This window comes from Trachurus japonicus, chromosome 4, assembly GCF_045865225.1.
Source record: "Trachurus japonicus isolate A0001 chromosome 4, Traja_1.0".
Classification (NCBI taxonomy): Eukaryota; Metazoa; Chordata; class Actinopteri; order Carangiformes; family Carangidae; genus Trachurus; species Trachurus japonicus.
The window spans coordinates 25,517,705-25,536,214 of record NC_140910.1 but is presented as its reverse complement, the minus strand read 5'-3'; the positions used below and the strand labels follow the sequence as shown (position 1 = coordinate 25,536,214).

Here is an 18,510-nt window from a genome sequence, read left to right as displayed (position 1 = left end):
TAATTCACTTTTAAAGGCAACTGCTAATGAATTAGGTCAATTTGGTAGTGCTATTCCACCGTGTGAGAAAAAAAAAAAAAAAAAAGCCTACCCGGGAATGCATGCTTTGTATACACCCCATTGTATACAATAATAGTCATTGTCCTTGTTGCATGGTGTCTAATCCCAGCCCATTCAGAGCAGCACTTAAGATTCTTGGCATACTCCCATACTCATTGCTACTCGTGGACTTAATCTTTTTTTCCCCCCTCTCAGAATCAGTCAAGTGTATGGCTTAGCCAGATCAAATGAAAGCAAGCTAGCCTGCTGCAGAATAGCATTCCTAAGCACAGAAAAGTCAGTAGAGACAGAGCCTCCAAGGTTGAGTTATATAAGAACAGACTGACCCTGCTCAGTGTCTGTCTGAGAATCTGCTGGGTCTACACAATGATATAACAGGGGGATTTTCTCTTGAACTGGTGACTTCAGATGTCCTCCTCCACCTATGTGCATTGGGGACTGTTGCTTGTTTGTCATGTCGTGTGGTTGTCTGAAAAGACCGGACTCAGGCGGTGTTATATTTCATAAATAAATCAGTTTTATTTGTAGCATATAAAATTAGATCATTTTACAATTTATTCCAGTATGACACATAATATCCAAATAAAGTAGCTACATTTTAGATAAATAATATTAATAACAATAATAAAAACATTCATTCATCCTTTGACATGTTTCGCTTTGTCTTTTTTTCATGAAGGGAGTTCAATAGCTGCCACAAAACATGAACAATAATGCCCACGTCAGGAAGGAATGAAACCGCACACTTGTTAAACAAGTCGAGGGGCTACATTTCGGTGTCTTGTTCTTAAGATACAGGATGGTATGCTAATTGAAGTTGCGCATGTGCATATCTACATATACACACACAAGTCTACAGTCTGGGTCATGTCTGATGTAAAGGATCAAAATATACACAGTGAATTGATATCAGCGACTAACATAAATGTACAAATATTAATTACATCTTGCTCCATCACGAAGCTACTTCGGATGCTCCATTAATACGAAGCAGTTCTTATTAAGAATGCTGATGTAGTCACAGCAAACAGTGCACTTCATTAAGTCCTCATGATGTAAGCCCACAATTCCTTGGGAATCTAGTTACAACAAGAAGCTGGTAGTTGATTGGTGGTCTATTTACACCCCTGCATTCATCTGGACTGTCATTGGCTGGCCAGTGATGCCGCCATGTCTTTCTCTTGTCGAGGGGTTTTGCACGTTCGTCACCAATCAGTCTCTGAACTTGTGAATGTCGTTGGAGAGGCGGTAGAATGGGTAGGAGGCTTCGTTGGCATGGGGACAGTTGTAGGTGCACTTGCAGGACTCGATCATCATGATGTTCTTGTTGAAGGTCTCGCCATCCTCGCAGCGGAACTTGACCCGGATGGTTCTGGTGTCGTGAGGGCTGCAGCAGCGCCCATCCACGCAGGCTCCGCAGTACTTGGGCCTGTACTTCTTCAGGCTGGAGCAGCCAGCGTAGGTGAACTTCACGGGCTGACTGGACTTCTTGGTTCTGCTACACTTCTTTCCTTTCTGCAGAAGAAGCAACAAAAGGAAGGTGGAGATCAGTTTTGCTCGCTGGCCAGTCAGTGTTGTGTTTTCACTTTTCAGTATCATGCATGCTTCCATCTCATTCAGTCATGGTGGCTCAAGCTTACCTTCAGACTGGAGTAAGGTGACTGGGTGCATGGTCGCACTTCACAGATTCTTGTCTCTTTGACCAGCTTGCACTCGCTGTTGTTGTTGGTGACCCTGGTGGAGATGCCAGTTCCACAGCTCTTGGAGCACTGGGACCAGGGTGTGGTTTGGATGATGCACTTCTGGCTGTCAAACATGTGGACTTCAGGCTGTGGTCTGAATGCTGTCATTAGAAGAAATTGAAAAAAAGACAAAAAGTTAGCAACTTGAAATGTATCATGTCATATTGTAAGATCTTCCATTAAAGTTTCCAGAAAAAAACATTTCCAGATTGAAAGACTGCTTCTTACCTGGTAGAGACTTCAGTCCTCCCTTGACGATTTCAATGAGCTCATTCCTGTTGGTGAGGTCTTTTTCCAATTCATCTGTCATTGTGTCTTTTCCAAAGATCTTCTCCAGGATGTCTCTCTCCTTGCCATCGTCGCACACCCACTCCTCGCAGCACTGACCCGCAACCTTGACCAGTCTTGGGTTGGCGCAGCCCAGGTTGGGCAGGGAGAGCTCCTGTGGGCACAGTGGGACACATCCCACTGCCCCATCGATGCATGTGCACTGGTGTTTACAGTTGGGCTGGAAACTCTCTCCGTTCTGGTAGATCCTGCTATTGTACTCGCAGGGTCTGCCCTCTGACTTGGCTGCAACGGGGAGAAAAAACAGGAGGAAAGGAATGTTATTCTTTCCTGCTCTGCTCAGAGACGTCTGCTGAAGACATCACATGGCTGCCAGATAAGGATCAGTTAAACTGTGAAATTCTTCAGGCTGCCTGAGGAGTCTCTTTCCCTCCACAGTGGGCTGTCTGTGCTTTGAGGTTTAGACTAAGTTTCCTCCTAGCTGCATTCCACAGAGTTGAAATCACACAGGTTCCCATATTCCTGAATTAAGCTCCCTTACTTTCTCTAAAACAAAAAAATAACTCGAGACTATAACTCAGAACTCAGAAGCATGCACATCTGGAGCTGGATGATCTTTATACATACCTCGGCAGATGCCACGAGTAGTAGCAGCAGCAAAGCTGGCCCCAAAGTTACACTCCAGCCCTTTAGTGTGGTCACAAGGCTCGGTCAGGCTGCAGTCCTCGTTCAGCTGCCTGGCGCAAACTTTGCAGCAGCCGCAGCCATCCAGGACGACGCTCACGCCGGGTGCGCACTTGGGCATCTCCAGCGGGCACTCACACACGGAGGGGCAAGAGGAGGAGGAGAGGACCTGCACAGCCAACACAACAAAACCCGCTTATTAATAAAGACTGAAAGGTTTCAAGTCATGCCGCACACAACACCTCCAAACTACAGAAACTCTCTTGGCGTTTCATCCCATTTGAAAGAGACAACATGTGCTCACACTCTCCTCTCATTGAGATAGAGTCTAACTTCTGAAACATTTCCCTGAAAAGACTGAAAGAGAGAAACAACTCACCAAGTTCAGGTTTCCAAAGAAGGCGAGGACAACAGTAAGCATCAGCATCTTGGATAAATTTTCTTGTGCGCGTTCAAGAGGAATCCTGTTCCCAGTTAATGAAAAGTAGATATAGTCTGTCTTCGGAGGAATCCTTAGGTATTCCCTCACTCAGTCGTCTGTCTCTCTTGACTTGTTTGCTGGTAGTCTCTGGTGTTAGAGGCTCCTTTAGAGTAGATGAAGCTCTTGGTAAAGCGGTTGCAGTCTGCTGAGGTCCGGCCACCTCCGGACTTTTATACCGTAGTGGGAAGCTGACGTCGTTCCTGGGCTGCCTGCTGAACTGTTCCCAAACTATGCCAGGAATGTTTCTCGGCGCATTTTCCATCCAAGACCTAAGCTCCACCCTGTCTAAACCTTTCTCTTTTTTCTTTCTCAAATGGATTTTTCCCCCCTGGATCCCATCTGAACACACTTTTCCGTCTCACATTTTTCCCTTCTTGTTTATACCCCCTTTCATTTTCTTCCTCCGCTTGCTTCTCACATCTATCAACTCTAGTTCAATGGAGTTTTTCCGTAGAAGTAGTGGAGTATATCTGCTTTTTTTTTATAACTTCTTTTTATCTGTGATGATAATTCCTGAGTGGTATTCCTGTGTTTTTTACACTTTGTCCGCAAATGAATGAAATAAATAATATATATTTTATATCTTATGCGTTTCAGTGCAGGTTTTGGATTTTATAACTCTTTACATTGTGATTTAAAATATCATTAAATTTGTAGAAAACGTGCCAAAAAAGTATTTTAATGTTTTTTATTAACACGTTTCAGTTTCATTTACGCAGTGTCTCCCGCATCAGTGGGGATTTCTGTGTCAGTGATGCTTTTTGCTGATCTGTACAATTTGTTCAATTCACTTTTATAGGTTGTTGTAGTGGCCACGTTTAAAATAGCTGTAGGTTTTTGTCTGAGTCTTAAAGGTGTGGGCAGAAATACGTTTAACAGTGTCTATTTCTGGCTCTGCAGTGCCTTTATTCAGAGGAGCTAAGCATTTCCAGATGCGCACCAGAGCTCAGACGTAACAATATTGCCATATTTGGTATGGCAGTAGCCCACATTATTAACATATTTCTCTCCCTTTGGCCAGCAGACCACAAAGCATTCCTGACAGCTTAAAGGCTTGTTAAATATGTTCTTCGTGCAGGGAAATTCCTTTGCATTCATTCCTTGAGGCAATTTGACTTTTCACGCAACCTGTCCATCATTTTTTCGGGGGTGCGGGGGTCGGGAGTGGGGGTCCCGTTCAAGGTGAAGTGATCCAATTTTCCACAAGGGATGTTGTGGTGTTAGTGGTGTTGGTGGGGGGAGACAAATACTTGGTCTTTGTCTACGTTTTTTTTCTCGTTCTCTCTCTCTCTTCCTCTCTCTCTCTCCTTTTTTTTTTTTTTTTTTTTTTTTACATCAGGGGTCTCAATAAGTCCCCTCCACAGAAGTTTTCCAATTATTCCGATTGATGAAAACATTCACCAGAGGGAAACGAAATGCGTAAAGACGCACCATAAACCGTCGTTAGGAGCATGAACGGTTTAAAGAGGAGATTTTTTTGCATGAGAGCAGTGTTTGTTTGTGTTTATATGGGATCGGACATTTCTCTCCTTGTCTCTCCCCCCGTAGCCTCCCGTGTAGACTTAACATAACGATAGACAGTGAGACAGCAGCACTGAACCAGACGGCCGAAGAGCCTCTCCGGTGAGTTTTTAACACTTCTTCTTGTTCTTCTGCGTCACTTTACTCCACGCGGGCTCTTTGATGACTGGTCGGCGTTTACCATGCAAAAAACCCTGACTCATCATCGCACACCCGATATATGATCACAGCAGCTAAAATAGACTCTTAGAGCATCTTTCAGAAAAAAAGTAAATAACTCCTGATAGTGATTTTCTTCCAAGTCGTAGCGCACCCGAGCTGGACAGACCGACACTGGACACTCCAACTTTTTTTTTTATAGGCTAGACGCAGCTGAGGGTTTCTCACGCGGACTGTCTGGGTTTAGGTTTTGATTTTATGGACATGATTTCATACTTCCAGTTCACGGCACTAGATGGTGATGTGAGGGGCAGAACTAGCTACATGTGTGGACGGTGCGAAGGATGACCAATGTCTAAGTGTCACCAAGCAGAATAGAAGTGGTCAGAGGTTGTTGGTTGTTGGTCCATATAGCCTGTTGCTGGTCTGTGTGTGAACAGGAGGTGTGCCTGTGTGAGTGTGAGTGAATGTGTGTGAGCAGCCTATTTGGACAGGGGGTGTGTCTGTATGAGCACGTGTTTTTCTCTACTGTGTGTATTTCTTGGCTCTATGTGTGTATATGTGTGTGTGTGTGTGTGTGTGTGTGTGTGTGTGTGTGTGTGTGTGTGTCCTATGTAAATATCAAATGTAAGAATTTGAAAGGGCACTGTATTGATTTTTTTACACATCAGTATGGGGTTTTCTCGTCAGCACCAGTCAGCCAGTCAGTGGAAACAGTTGGAGAAGATCTGCTCAGGTGCTGACAGGAGCTTCACAGAGTTTGATAAGCTTAACTCTGGTACTGTCATCATCAGATCTCTTTGGGTTTGGACAGTGAATAACAACAAACATTCAAGGATATTTAAAGACGTGGATGTTTGCCAGCAGGGATGGTTTAACAACAACATGGCTTGGCTGCATCATGGGGAAGTGTAGGATTCAATATATTGGATCTCAGCCCATACAGGGAACTAAAAACACGATATCCCAAACCATTGATTTAATAACACATTTCTTAAAACCCCTATAGGTGCAATACTGAATTTGCAGAAACAGCCCTTTAATGCCTCTACACTGCTCAGACAGCAGGTCTTGCATGTGTCATGTCTTGTTTGATAGTCCTCTGCCGTGTTTGACCCGAAGTCTCTCAAACGCATATGTGCATGTTGTACGCCAATGTGTGTGTGTCTGTGTGTGTGTGTGTATAATATGTCTGCTACGACTAGAGGAAACAGTGTTGTCATTGTGCGTCAATGGAGAATAACATTCACTCCATAATTACCCATTCAGCTCAGGAAACATTCCAAAAGCTGGACATGCGGCTCCATGTTGTAATTGTCCTGGCATAATAGTTTCCATTAATGCTGTCTGTGAACCCCTAACTCTCTCTCTCACACACACACACACACACACACACACACATACAGTATACACACTCCTTCTCCCCCCCAGAATAGAGGATAGGGTGTCTTATCTGTGGATTATGCTCTCAGTTCTGTAACGTGGCAGTTTCACAACTCCCAGCTGGAACTGGCTTATGTATTTTTTTTTTATTGTTGACTGATGTTTGTGAGATTGTGTTTGTTTGCTGTGTTGTGTTGTGGTTCAGTGTAATGGGAACCAATCGTCGCATCCCACGAGGAGCGCTCTTGATGCGAAGAGATGACGGCGTTCTCAGGAAGTCTATGTGCATGGCGAGCAGCCCTCGGCCTCCCCCTTTATGTCTAAGTGACAGATGGAACAGAGCAGGACAGGACAGCCCGTCGTGTTTAGACAACAGATTCCATTGTAATATATTCAAGATAAATGTCATAACTGGTATGCAGTGTGTATGAGCAACACTTCCTTTCTCTGTCAGCTCACCGAGCAGCAGGAAGTCCGCTGAGTTATGGGTCGTTCCCGTGTAAACCAGGGCAGAGATGAAGCCTGTGATTAAATTCTGAAGAAACATAGATACAAGCTGGAGGAAGATAGACTTGTCTAGATCCCAGATTCACATCAGTTACAGTGGATTTTTCTTTTCTTTTTTCTTTGGAAAAACTTTTGTTGCCAGGATTTGCTGATTCTTTAAAAGTGAAAAAGAAGGAGGCACAGTCCTGGCCGTGACCCCCGAGAGTTAGATCATTTTGTCTTTGTTATCTTGATGTAATTAAACGAAAAGGCCTTGAGGGAGGATCGCCGTTTCATAATCTTGTTATGAGTGAAATTTTTTCATATCCTGTATTGTGTAATTTCTCCCCCTTAGTTTATTTTGGGTTTGTGCTTAAAGTTGAAGACAGCAGTTTTACACGGAATTAGGAAATTTTCTGCAGTCCACCTCTGTTCACAATGTCGTGCAAAAACCAGTCGGTGCATGTCTGCAGTACATCCCTTGTTTATTACTATCATAATGTGGTTACATTGGTGAAGCTTAAGGCGATAACACAGGACTCTTGGGCCTGTTACATAGTCCACAACCAGCATCATGACTGGGGTCTCCTGTGTAGATGTGCAGTGAATAGTGCTGCTGCAATATCACATATCAGTGAAGTGCAAGCTATACACTTTTGCTACTGGATCAAAACTCATATATAACTCAGCTATAAAGGTCACAAAGGTCACGATGAAATCGGCTGAATTCTATTTTATTATGTTGCTTGTGTGAAACGTGCAGGCACAGGATGATTAAAGTATTCCCTTGATTAAGCTTTAATATCTCCATTCTGATCTGATGTAACTCGCCCGAAGCATCTGAAACTCGAAATACAGAGGAACAAACTAATCCATGTGAAATAGGGTCCGTTTAACATTCACGTACTGTCAGCACCTCAACAAAAAAATTATAGGAATCTACCTACCATCCCTGTCAAAAAAAAAAGAAAAAGACAAAAGAGGAGGCTCTGGTTTGTCAAGAAATGTAATCAGCAGTTATGATTATGTGGAAAAAATGTCTGCCATTTGAGTCTAAATCAATTACAGGAAAGAGAGGTTCAAGGAGAAATTCTCTCTTTGATATTCTGAAACAATATCATCAATCTCTGAACTCCACTGCATTCCTGGAGTTATTGTGTGATGAGCCGTTGTACCTTGTCTGTATCCGATTGCTCTTGACCTGCATGTGTAGCGTTTGATATTTAATGTGCAAATGCATTACTTAAAGGATAAGGCCGGTAATGTATGAGTTGTACTCTTATCTGTGGCTTTTCACACAAACAGTTGAGCACTGTAGTTGTGTTTGGCAAAGTTAATTCAAAAATTGATAAATAATTGCATTTGCTTGAAACTACTGAGCTACAGATTCCTGCTCATGTTGTGCAGAGGTGAGTATATACAGTGGCAGGATGCAGCTTCAAGGTCACACAGGACTTTGTTGGTGCAAATGTACTTGAATGGCGAAAGTGCTAAATATAGATTATTATGGTACACAATGATCAATGTCAGTGCACCCTTTCCTCTAGATGTAGCGTGTCTTGTCCATTGCCGTTTAAATACCGAGAGACTCTTATCAAAAGTGACATTTACTCCAAAATTTTTCAGATAACAGAAAAAAAAACATCTTAATCGTTTCCATTTATAAACATCCATTTTTATCATTTCATTTCATGCCATTTCGTCACTTTATCTCCCGCGGTAATGAGGCTTATGAATGCGCCCGAACGCCAAGAGCCAAATGTGCTCCGTGCACCTGTGTAATCAGGGACGTCTGTGTCACATAAGACGTCTGCAATCTCATCATGAGTCCAATCATACCAGACAAATAAAGAGGTGCTGCCTTCGGTGCCGCAGCTGGAGCATCGTGTCTGCTTTCACTCATTTTCATTTTATAGCCGCACAATGTACCAGCCAGGTGTTCCTGAAGGTATGAGGGCTTTCCTTCATCCAAAGTAACCCAAATTCCTCAGCACGGAGAGAGAGAGAAGAGAAAAGAGAGGGTCTTTTCTTGGGCCACGTCCATCCGTGATGAGGAATGATGGAAAAAAAAAAAAAAAAAAAGGAGAAGCCTGCATGGGTGGGGGCAGGTGTTAGTGTTGGGAAGAGGAGGAGGAGGAGGAGGAGGAGGGTTGGTGGTTGGTGATCCTGGCTGGAGTGGAAAAAGGAATGTGGGGCTCCTGGAATGTTTAGAGCAGTCGGGGATAATTGAGTGAATCTGGAACAAGAAAAGACAAACCGAGGTCCCGCGGTGGAAGAATGTGCTTCTGGGACGTCTGAAGAAACATTCCATCCATTCAGACGGCTTCACCGGGCCCAGAACCTTCCTTAGATGGCACCATAGGGAATATACCCCCCCTCCCCACCACCACCACCACCTCAAACACCCTTCCTCCTCCCATACACACACACACAACACACATACTTACACTGCTCTTCCTTTCACACTCTTCTTGCCTTACACTTCACACACTGCAGGACAAGCGGAGATTTATACTGTATGTACACTTCGCCCCTTGAAGTTTGTATACATTATTCCTCAAAGTCGGCCAAGAGCGAAGCAGACACACATGTCCGCAGGCACGTCCTCTCAATTTAGTACGTTTCTTTATATTATGCACTTATAGCTATAGGACGATCCAGATGAGATTGTTTCCTGTTTATTTCTTGTGAGATCTGACTCGAACATCAGTGTTTTCATCAGAAATACCCCTCGCTATATTCATCCATTCTTTAAGGTTTCATAGGAATTCCTTTACTCATTTGGCAGATGTGCTTTTATCCAAAGTTACTTATAAGTATGGGCCATAAAACTTTCTGGACCTCGGTGTGAGTATGTCTTATCAATGAGGACAAGAAGATCAAGTGAGGATAGAGATGGATCAGCCTGGGGATCTCCTGACCTCAAAATGTCAAATCTCTTCCCAATTATGTCAGTCCTGATGAGTTAGAAAGAAAATGTGTGGATGATTAGCCTCCACACAACTTCAACTCTATTTACTTTTTTAATTCAATCATGTTCTCAGTATTATATCTTCTGCGCTCAATGTCACTTCACTTTAACCGGTTTAGCAGCTCTGAGTAACTTCATTCCATGCAGAAAACAACCTGTAGCCCATAAATCTTAAAACACAGGACCAGCATTTTCTGCAGGAATGTTTCAGTGCTCCAAAAACATCTGACCACCAGTAGAAATCAGGCTGTGGTTAACAATTATTCTATGATAAAGCCAAAAAAGACAGAAATTTGTGGGGGGAAAAAAAGATTATCAGAGTTTGTCATACTTCTTCAGACTCTTGCTTTAAGTTGGCAACCAAAATATCTATTTACTATCACACAAGACAGAACTGAGAAGCTCAATCCTCATCTGTTGTTTGATTTAAACCATAAATCTAATATCAAAATAGTTGCTGAATAACTTAACTGTGACTTATTCATTTAAATACCCAGATGAGTGACTCTACACGAAAATGAAGAAATAAAATAGAATGGGTTATAATATAATTTGGGATTATCATGGATATTTTTGGACCATATCATTGACTTTTTTCAAGAGACTTTTAGGATGAAAGAGTTTGACTTGCAGGCTCTACTTTGCAGATGCAGTGTGAAAGTGATTGAGCCACAGCCTCGGTGTGTTTCTGACTGTCACTTGTTGGGCTGGACGCCTCGCTGAGGGCTGACAGACTCGCAGGCTACACGTGATTGTCGGTGCGCGTCACCGAAGCGCCGTCGCTCGCCTGGAGACTGGAACAGGGCTGACTGACACTATATGTAGCAGGCTACTGTAAATAAAGAATAAAAACCTAGCAAACTAACGGGGGAACACACAATCAAGCCAGGCAGCATCGAGTTAACTGACAGTAGTTTCTCTCATTCATTCGCTGAGTTGTCTGTGAGGGTTTCTTTTTTTTCTTCTTTTCTTTTCTTTTTTTTTTTTTTTTGCTCCTGTTTTTTCTTCCAGATTTGAGCGTGCCAAGTAAAGGGGAAAGCAAAACATGGCTGGTTTAATGGCAGGTTTCGGTCATTACACCCACGCCGTCGTCCGGGGAATCCCCGCGTCCCTGGCCGGAGAAGCGCTCCGGAGCAGCCAGTCGGACGTGGACCTCGCCAAGGCGCAGAAGGAGCACGAGGCGTACGTCGAGGTCCTGAGGACGAGGCTCGGGCTGGAGGTGGTCGAGCTCCCCGCGGACGAGGCGCTCCCGGACTGCGTGTTCGTGGAGGACGCGGCCGTGGTGTGCGGTGACACGGCGCTCATCACCAGACCCGGGGCAGAGAGCAGGAGGAGAGAGGTAGGGGAAGGGGAAGTGTGTGTGTGTGTGTGTGTGTGTGTCAGCATGATTCATTATTATTGCAAAGATAAAAACCAAAAAAAAAAAAAAGTTTGATGTGAAAGTGAAAGTGGAGAGGAAGGAGTCCACCAGCCCTGTTGTGCTCACTGGGAGTGCAATTAGTGAGCTGCAGGGATGCATGCAGCAGTGATAGAATAGCAAGTGTCTCGTCTATGTGACAGTCTCTAGGTGCTTATTACTAGCAGTGGATCTTAAACTAACCATCGTGAAATCATCATTTCCTCTCTTAAGTATGTGAGTCAATTGATAATTAAGTCAATTAATATCCATTCCAGCTGTGCACTGCTAAATTAAATCATCTGCAAAAATGTGTTAAACATGAGTTTGAGGAGGGTGCACCCTCTGCATCTCTGAACGCCGCTCAGCTCACCAGCTGTGCCATATCTGAGATCACATATTAACCTTATTGTGCAACCAGCCCATGAAAGTTGTTATGGTGATCATGCATGGAGGAGACGCCCATTTCAAAGAGGACAATGCTTCTTTTTTTATACAGTATGTGCTTGTGTCACCCCCATACATCTTATTCAGGCTGTAGTTTGAGTGTGATTGACTTTTTTTTGCATGTCAATACATTGTACTTTTTGCAATAATGCATGGCCGCTATTGACTGTTTCACTTCATATTATTAGTAGGATGTCAGAGGAATTTATGGGATGCTCTTACAGCATCTTACTCTGTATCTCAAACAGTATTTGGCTGATTGAAGCTAGGAAAAAAAAGGAAATTCAGACATGTCGTTTAGGAGCTGAGGGGCTTTTATTGCTGCAGAAATGAATGAATCCAGACTTCTTTTTTTTCAAACAAAACAACAGCATGAGTGCATTCAGTTGCCGAGTGGGGGTAGCTGCCGTGTATGATAGGCATAAGTGTGTGTGTGTGTGTGTGGTGGAGAGCGTGCATGTGTGAATGACAATGAGGAAAACGGTAGGGCAGCTTCTGTGAAAGCCGCTGTCATTTCACATCACAGTCACTTTACTTGGCTCACTGGTGCTAATGGTCCCCAGCCTCACTGGCAGCCGGGTTATTGATTGAAAAGCTTTGGTGCTGCTACCTTCAGCCACACCACATTTCATTTATGCCGAACGCAGTTCAAGTTACATTTGCATGCGCGTGTGCACACCATCAGCATCAGCCCTCTTGCCAGAACCCTTTCTCACATTTTATTTGTGACAGTTTTTTTTTCTTCACATTTCATACAGTTAAAGCGACGGTTTGCTCTCTTTCCCATAGTCTGCTGATGGGAGATGGCAGCTGTGATGAATGAACAATGGCCAAACAATGAGTTACAAGCACACGGATGGCATGTTTGCAAGAACAGGCCTGTAGAATTGATAAGAATGACTGCATGAGTGTTTATTGACTCAGGCAGAATAAGAAGTGATTCAGCTGAATTGGATACTTTTGTTCAAGGAGGAAGGAGATAGAATTATCTGTGAAAATGACATTTAATTATTGTTGTGCCAGATAAAGCGACGTGGCCTGGATGGCTGGATGCACTGTGAAGAGTCAACAAAATCATGTTTCACACTGAGCTGAGAATTAAGTGCTGGTTGAGGATATGTACTGTAGTGGTTTAGGGTGAGAGACATGGGACAGTAATTCTGCTGCTAATCAATACAGTCGTCATCAATACCATGATCCATCCAGAGAGTGCCTTTTCATAACATAGTTGACTGATTGTGTAACTGAGGATTAATGCAGTATGATGTATCAGACACATTGTTATCATTGTAGTTATTACAACTGTAAAACCTGAGATTTTATTTTGCTTTTACTTGGTGATGGAAGAGAAACTGTGTCATTATCCTCAAAGAACCAAACAATCTTAGTGTGTTTGTAACTTTTTTCAAAGAAAATACTTTCTGAAATGTTTTTGTCCTTCTCAGATTCTTATCTTGCCTTTTGGTTTACAACCGCTGCCATGCGCGGCAACAGATACGGCGCTGCTATCTACTCAGCTATCGTGTCTTTGAACACTTGGTTGGTTGCCTGAATCTCACTGATGTGTGATATACATAACAGTTGCAATGGGAAATTCCCTCCCCCTCTCATCGTAAAAAGGTATCATGGTTGATGTGCAGCCAAATGGAAGTGGATAAGAAATCTCAGTAAACAGGATCTTTATCAAGACACGCAAGACACGTTGATTATAAAAGTTGACATGTGATGGGGTTTAAATGGAAAACATTTACATCTCTCATCAAATGTCTTATGTGCACCATTGTTCAAACTCCTAAATGGACTTGGTGTAGCGTCCATTTCCCGTGAAAACTCGTAAAAAGCATTTTCACTAAGTGCTAACAGTCCTCTGACACTTCTGTGCCCATGCTGCTTGTGAAAAGGCTCCAGCTCATTTAGGTTTGATGAGGGTTCATTGATCGCCTATAACCAGGCTTTGGTTGACTTGGATGTGTGCAGAGGATCATTGTGCAGTCCAGCTGTTACAAAGGTTGACGTTATTTCAGCAGATCCATGAAGTCAAGATTGTCCTTTCCTGAAAAAGTATCCCCATGTCTTCATCGACCCACCTCCATCCTTGACGATAGGGGATTGTGTTCCTCACTTTGTTTGTTGCAGACCACTGAGCATATGGCAGAGCAGTTTCAGTTTTGTACCATCACTGAATTGAACAGTGTGTCCCAAAGCTCTGAAAGCCTTTCCAAATTCCTTCTTGTATATTCCATTTGAACCCTTCTTGTGCTTCTTGGTCAGGAATGGTTTGCATCATGGAGCCATTAAATCCTTTTTTTCTTTTTTTTTCTCCAATATAGTGATCTTCTTATGGTTGGCACTTGCACATTTGTCCCAGCCTTCACCATATCAATTCTTTGACAGTAACACAATGGCTTTGGGCTTTTTTCCCAAAACCAGGAAGGTTTCTCTGCCGTTCCATAAGTTCAGAATTTCCGAACATTGCTTCCAGTGGTTTCTGTAGGAATGTTCAAGGTCTTGGAAATCATCTTATGCTCATTGTCCTTTTTGTGCCATCAAATAATCCCCCTTCTCTCAGCTTTTGTGACAACTCCTTAGTCTTTATATGGTTAGGACGCACCTTGAACACATCCTGTTGGTGACGTTAATAGAAACATTTCATAGCTGAAGAAAATCACCGGTCGTTATTAAGTTCCCAGTGGACTGTCAGTTTCAGGTCATACAGACTCACAGTAGGTTTTACAATCAGTAACATTATGTAGGGGTTAGGTAATTGCGACTTGGCAGTATGAACAAAATATCCTCCTTCTCTACAAAACTGAACCATCCGTTTTCTTTGTTCATTTCCTGTCTCATTTAACTGATTAAGACTTAATTGAAAGCAAAATCTGGCTCGGTATAGGAAATTTTTGAAGTCATAAATCCTTATTTCCTTCGGGGGTTGAATATATATCCGATTGCAACTGTATTACACTGCTTGTCAAACATAATTCTAATGATTGTAATCTTCTAATGTTATTGTAAGTTTAAAAATAGTGCATACACTTCCAGTGTGTGAGCGATCGTGCCTTATTATTCACCTCCGCGCAGATGGTGCTGTAATTATTCGGTGCATATTTTTTGACCTGAGACATTATGGAAAATGGGAAACAGCAGTTTGTAGGTGTTTTATCCTTCAGCCCTCTGTAGAATAAATAATTTTGCCCATGGAGCTGGAAGTGAACTGCAGTTGTGTGATCAGTTTCCTGTAGTCTTCCTGAACGCCATTCCTATCTGCTTTCGCGAGGACATGTACAATTATATTGTCATGTGTGAAGGCTCGGAGGAGAAATCTGAGGTTCAGACACAGCTGCGTTGAAATAATTAACACTTCCCATTTCCATTCAGTTTGAGCTGACGTTTTGGCAGCACTGCACATAGACTTGAATACACCACAGCATTGCATCCCAATAGTGTGATATCAGTTCAGTACTGGACTGAATTAAGAGAATCGAGATTTATTCTCGAGCCAACAAACAGACTAGTTGTCTGTAGTCGAATGAGTCTGTTTTCTAAACTAAAAGATTAACGAGTGACCAACAGGAAATAGTTTTTCTATCTACCACATGGCTCTGTCTATTCTCTCTGCGCTAATTCCCACATTTCAGCCTTTGAGCCCTCCATTTGTTGCTGCCAGTTGTTCACTGCCAGGATATATGAGGCACGCCTCTGTTGGTTGCAGTTGCAGACAGAAGGAAGAACCTGTCACTGCTTGTCATTAATTTGGGTGGTTATCTGGTATCTAACTTTTGCAAGTCAATGGATGTGTTATACAGGTGTTGCCACACTGTTGCGGAGAGAGAGTGATTGTATAATCTTAAATCAATAGAGACTCATCAACCAGGACTGTTATATGTGCTGCCCGTGCAAGTTTAAACTTTGTCCGTGTCCTCTGCAGTGTCAGGGGGGAAGCTGTGCTCTGAATTTGTGCCGTTAATGTTTTTTTCTCAGATACTGTGGAGGGCAGGTGTGCAGAGCAGCAAGAGAATTGGTGTGGGGATTCAGAGGTGTTCTTATCAGAGTTTGGAGGATTCACTTGGTATAAGACAAGATAAACCTATTGTCCATTAGATTTTTGTAGAACGGAAATTGGTCTTCAACAATCCGGCAACTCAGCAGAGACAGAGATAAACACAATTTGTTGTTCTGAACTTCTTTTAAATGTTGTTTTTAAAAGTCACAGCAGAGAAAATCAACCAGTTGGTTGACAGAACCTCATTCTTCTCCTCTGAACCTTTTTTAAACATTGAGACTATCACATTTTGATTGTGTGCATCACATAGGTTGATATTGTTCAACTCCATACAACAGTATAGGATGGAATAATTCATTAAACTTTACTGAGGGGCTTGTGTTGTGGCTTAAAAGCTTTATTATTAGAGGAAATGCTTTTCTAAATGGACTGCCTTATTGTGCACTGCAGGCTGGAGCATTGTCTAAAAACACTCACAACAAAGAGCCCAAGTTAATTATTCTGTAATAGGAAACATTAGCGTGATAAGCTGAAAGTGTTCACCAGGCTGGATGCAGGGCTGCAGATTGTCAGACGACCTTTACTTTCACTTTCTTACATGTTGTGAAGCCATGGATTCATAATGAAAAATAGATAGGGGCTGCAACCAATTATTTTCATCTTCCATTAATCTGCTAATGGGAAAAAAATGGTTTTTACAACCTTTAACATCCTCAGGTATTCATATTATTTATGCAGCACAGTCATGTATGACGAAGTAAATCAACAAACATCTGAATAATGTGAACCAGAGAAGGTATGGCATCTTTGCTTAATCAGTTATTAGTAAAACATTAATTGATTAACTAATGATTGCAGATCTAGAAGTTAATCTGCTTTATTACACCTAAGGCACTATAACTATAACTTTGAGACTTTGTTTCAAGGTGTTTCAACAATTAGAAGAAAAAGAAAATGAAACCCAACAGCTTGTTAATGTTCTAATTAGAAATGTCTTAAAGAGTTTATGTTATGGCTGAAAGGAAGGAAGTGGGTGTGCTGCACATCTGTTGTGGATGAGTACATGGGATTTTATTTTATGGTTGCACTTGTTGCAGGCTGTTTTGCAGATTATCGTCACTGCACTCTCTCGATGCCCTGATGCAGGTTGTGAGCTGCTGGCACTCCTCGTGCCAATCAAAACTCACATGTTTTTGCCTGCTTACATACTTTATTGATGGTTTTTCAGCAGCAGCTCAGGTGAGGGAGTTCAGTTGTCTGTGCAGCTTCATATTCGGGAAGGTAAAAGGATATTGCAACACTCAGATATTGGAGTAGTTGGAGACACACATGTATTGCGCACAGATCCACAAAGGGCTTAGATCTAACTAACGGACTTAAGATAGACAGCTCAAATCATCTGTTGTACTAGGGTGTTGACAAGAGGATTAATTTTCTGCAAAAAAATGTTTGCCTGCTGGAAGAATTGAATCATTCGAAGTACATGTTACTGTGAAATTTCAGTATAGAGTTTAATAAACACTTTCAGTGGCATAAAATCTCAGCTCAGTATTGACCTGCAGTAGAGATGCTGTGGTTTCTTAATGCCCCTGCTAACTTAGCACTCAGACACTTAATATGTAATTTAGTGGTTTGTTTGTAGGAAGCTGGTAAAGGATCATGTTCAAAGTCTTTGTCTCTGTGTGAAATCTCTCCAGAGCAAAAGGTGAAAGTGAGCAGACATAGGTGTACAAATTTGTATGTTTGAAGAACAGCATATATGAAGTGATTAAACTTCAATTCTGCAAAGCCACAGAACAACATTGTCACCTCAGGATTCAGGTAGTTTCTCAGTGGCAGAGTGAAAAGCTTCATAATCACAGTCATTCTGCTGCTCTACCACATTCTGACATAAGGGTCAGTTCACCAACCATTAACTCTTGTGTTGAACAGTACAGAAGATATCACAGTGAAAGAAAGCAAAGCATGGGACGGAGTTCGATGATTTCAATTATGCCTCTGTGAGCTGAGGCCACAGTGAATGCTCTTTATTCCTGCTTTTCAAGATAAATTGCTCAGAGAAGGCACAGACCTAAGCTTGATTTCCAGCCAAAACTACTTCAAATTTGCAAAATTGCACCAGTCGATCTGCGTAAACACACCTTGGCTGTGCCATTTCTTCCACCTTAGTACGAGCAGGGTGTCCAGGCCACTGAATTTGCCAAACATCACAAAATTGGACTTTGTAAGAGAGGAAAATTGCATTTTAACTGCAGCCGCCCTTGCATGTTAATAGAGCCCAATGGCACAACCTGTGGAGTGTCAAAAGAAAAGCGAAGTTGTGATAGTTTTTGCATCAGCAGATATGTGGTTTTATTATACTTTGATGTGGTTTTATTGTTATCAGTGATCGCTGGTTATTGGATGAGGGGGCAGGTATCTGCCGCTCAGACATTTCAATCAGATCAGTGTTTTTCCACCTGCCCGGCTGACGGTGCCAATTCCATCTCAATTCATCTCTTCAATAAATATTATGGAGTCACGGTTTGTTGCAGATCAATGGTGTTTTCGCTGAGTATACAACCACAACAAGGTGAAGCAACTTTCCAAACACAAACTCCAGATCCTCCCTCTCTTGAACTTTTGGAAAGCTCGCTCAAATGTCAGCTCAGATGAATAGCTGTGATGAGATTTACAAGAGTTTAATTAGCTGAGCTGGAAGGATTTTCTGCTAGTGTTGTTGAAATTGGACAAAGTTCAGCACTTTTAACATTTTGCAGTACTGTTGGTAAAATAAAATTGGACTCAACTCTCAAACCAGCAGCCATGAGTTTGCTGAACTCTGATAAGGGGCTTCACATACAGTAATTTCAGCAGTCTTCCAGCAACTCTCTCTTTGGGTTGTGCTGG

General features: G+C 42.4%; 2 protein-coding genes across 3 annotated transcripts in view; one reads left to right on the top strand and one right to left on the bottom strand.

The window, feature by feature from the left end:
- Nucleotides 1–554: 554 nt before the first annotated feature.
- ccn1 (cellular communication network factor 1) lies at nt 555–3,399 on the bottom strand. Its single transcript, XM_085774956.1, has 5 exons — nt 3,154–3,399; nt 2,718–2,943; nt 2,031–2,375; nt 1,701–1,903; nt 555–1,575 (listed from the first exon to the last, which is right to left on the bottom strand). The coding sequence occupies exons 1-5, from the start codon at nt 3,199–3,201 to the stop codon at nt 1,273–1,275; spliced, it is 1,125 nt and encodes a 374-aa protein (XP_085631082.1). The 5' UTR covers nt 3,202–3,399; the 3' UTR covers nt 555–1,272.
- Nucleotides 3,400–4,734: 1,335 nt separating this feature from the next.
- ddah1 (dimethylarginine dimethylaminohydrolase 1) overlaps nt 4,735–18,510 on the top strand; it is a 79,280-nt gene continuing 65,504 nt past the window's right edge. The window contains exons 1-2 of one of the 2 annotated variants that reach the window (XM_085774959.1): nt 4,735–4,878; nt 10,787–11,114. In XM_085774959.1, the coding sequence (XP_085631085.1) occupies nt 10,821–11,114 (294 nt within the window). In that variant the 5' untranslated portion in view covers nt 4,735–4,878; nt 10,787–10,820. Of the gene's footprint in view, nt 4,879–10,506; nt 11,115–18,510 lie in introns of those variants that run through there. The other variant, XM_085774958.1, reaches the window with a different exon arrangement.

Bases quoted from the DNA above. Each gene is read 5' to 3' on its own strand.
- ccn1 (XM_085774956.1), bottom strand. From the start codon at position 3,201: ATGCTGATGCTTACTGTTGTCCTCGCCTTCTTTGGAAACCTGAACTTG. The intron at 2,376-2,717 runs GTATGTATAAAG...TCCCCGTTGCAG, and splicing joins TACTCGTGGCATCTGCCGAG to CCAAGTCAGAGGGCAGACCC. The intron at 1,904-2,030 runs GTAAGAAGCAGT...TTCTAATGACAG, and splicing joins AGGACTGAAGTCTCTACCAG to CATTCAGACCACAGCCTGAA.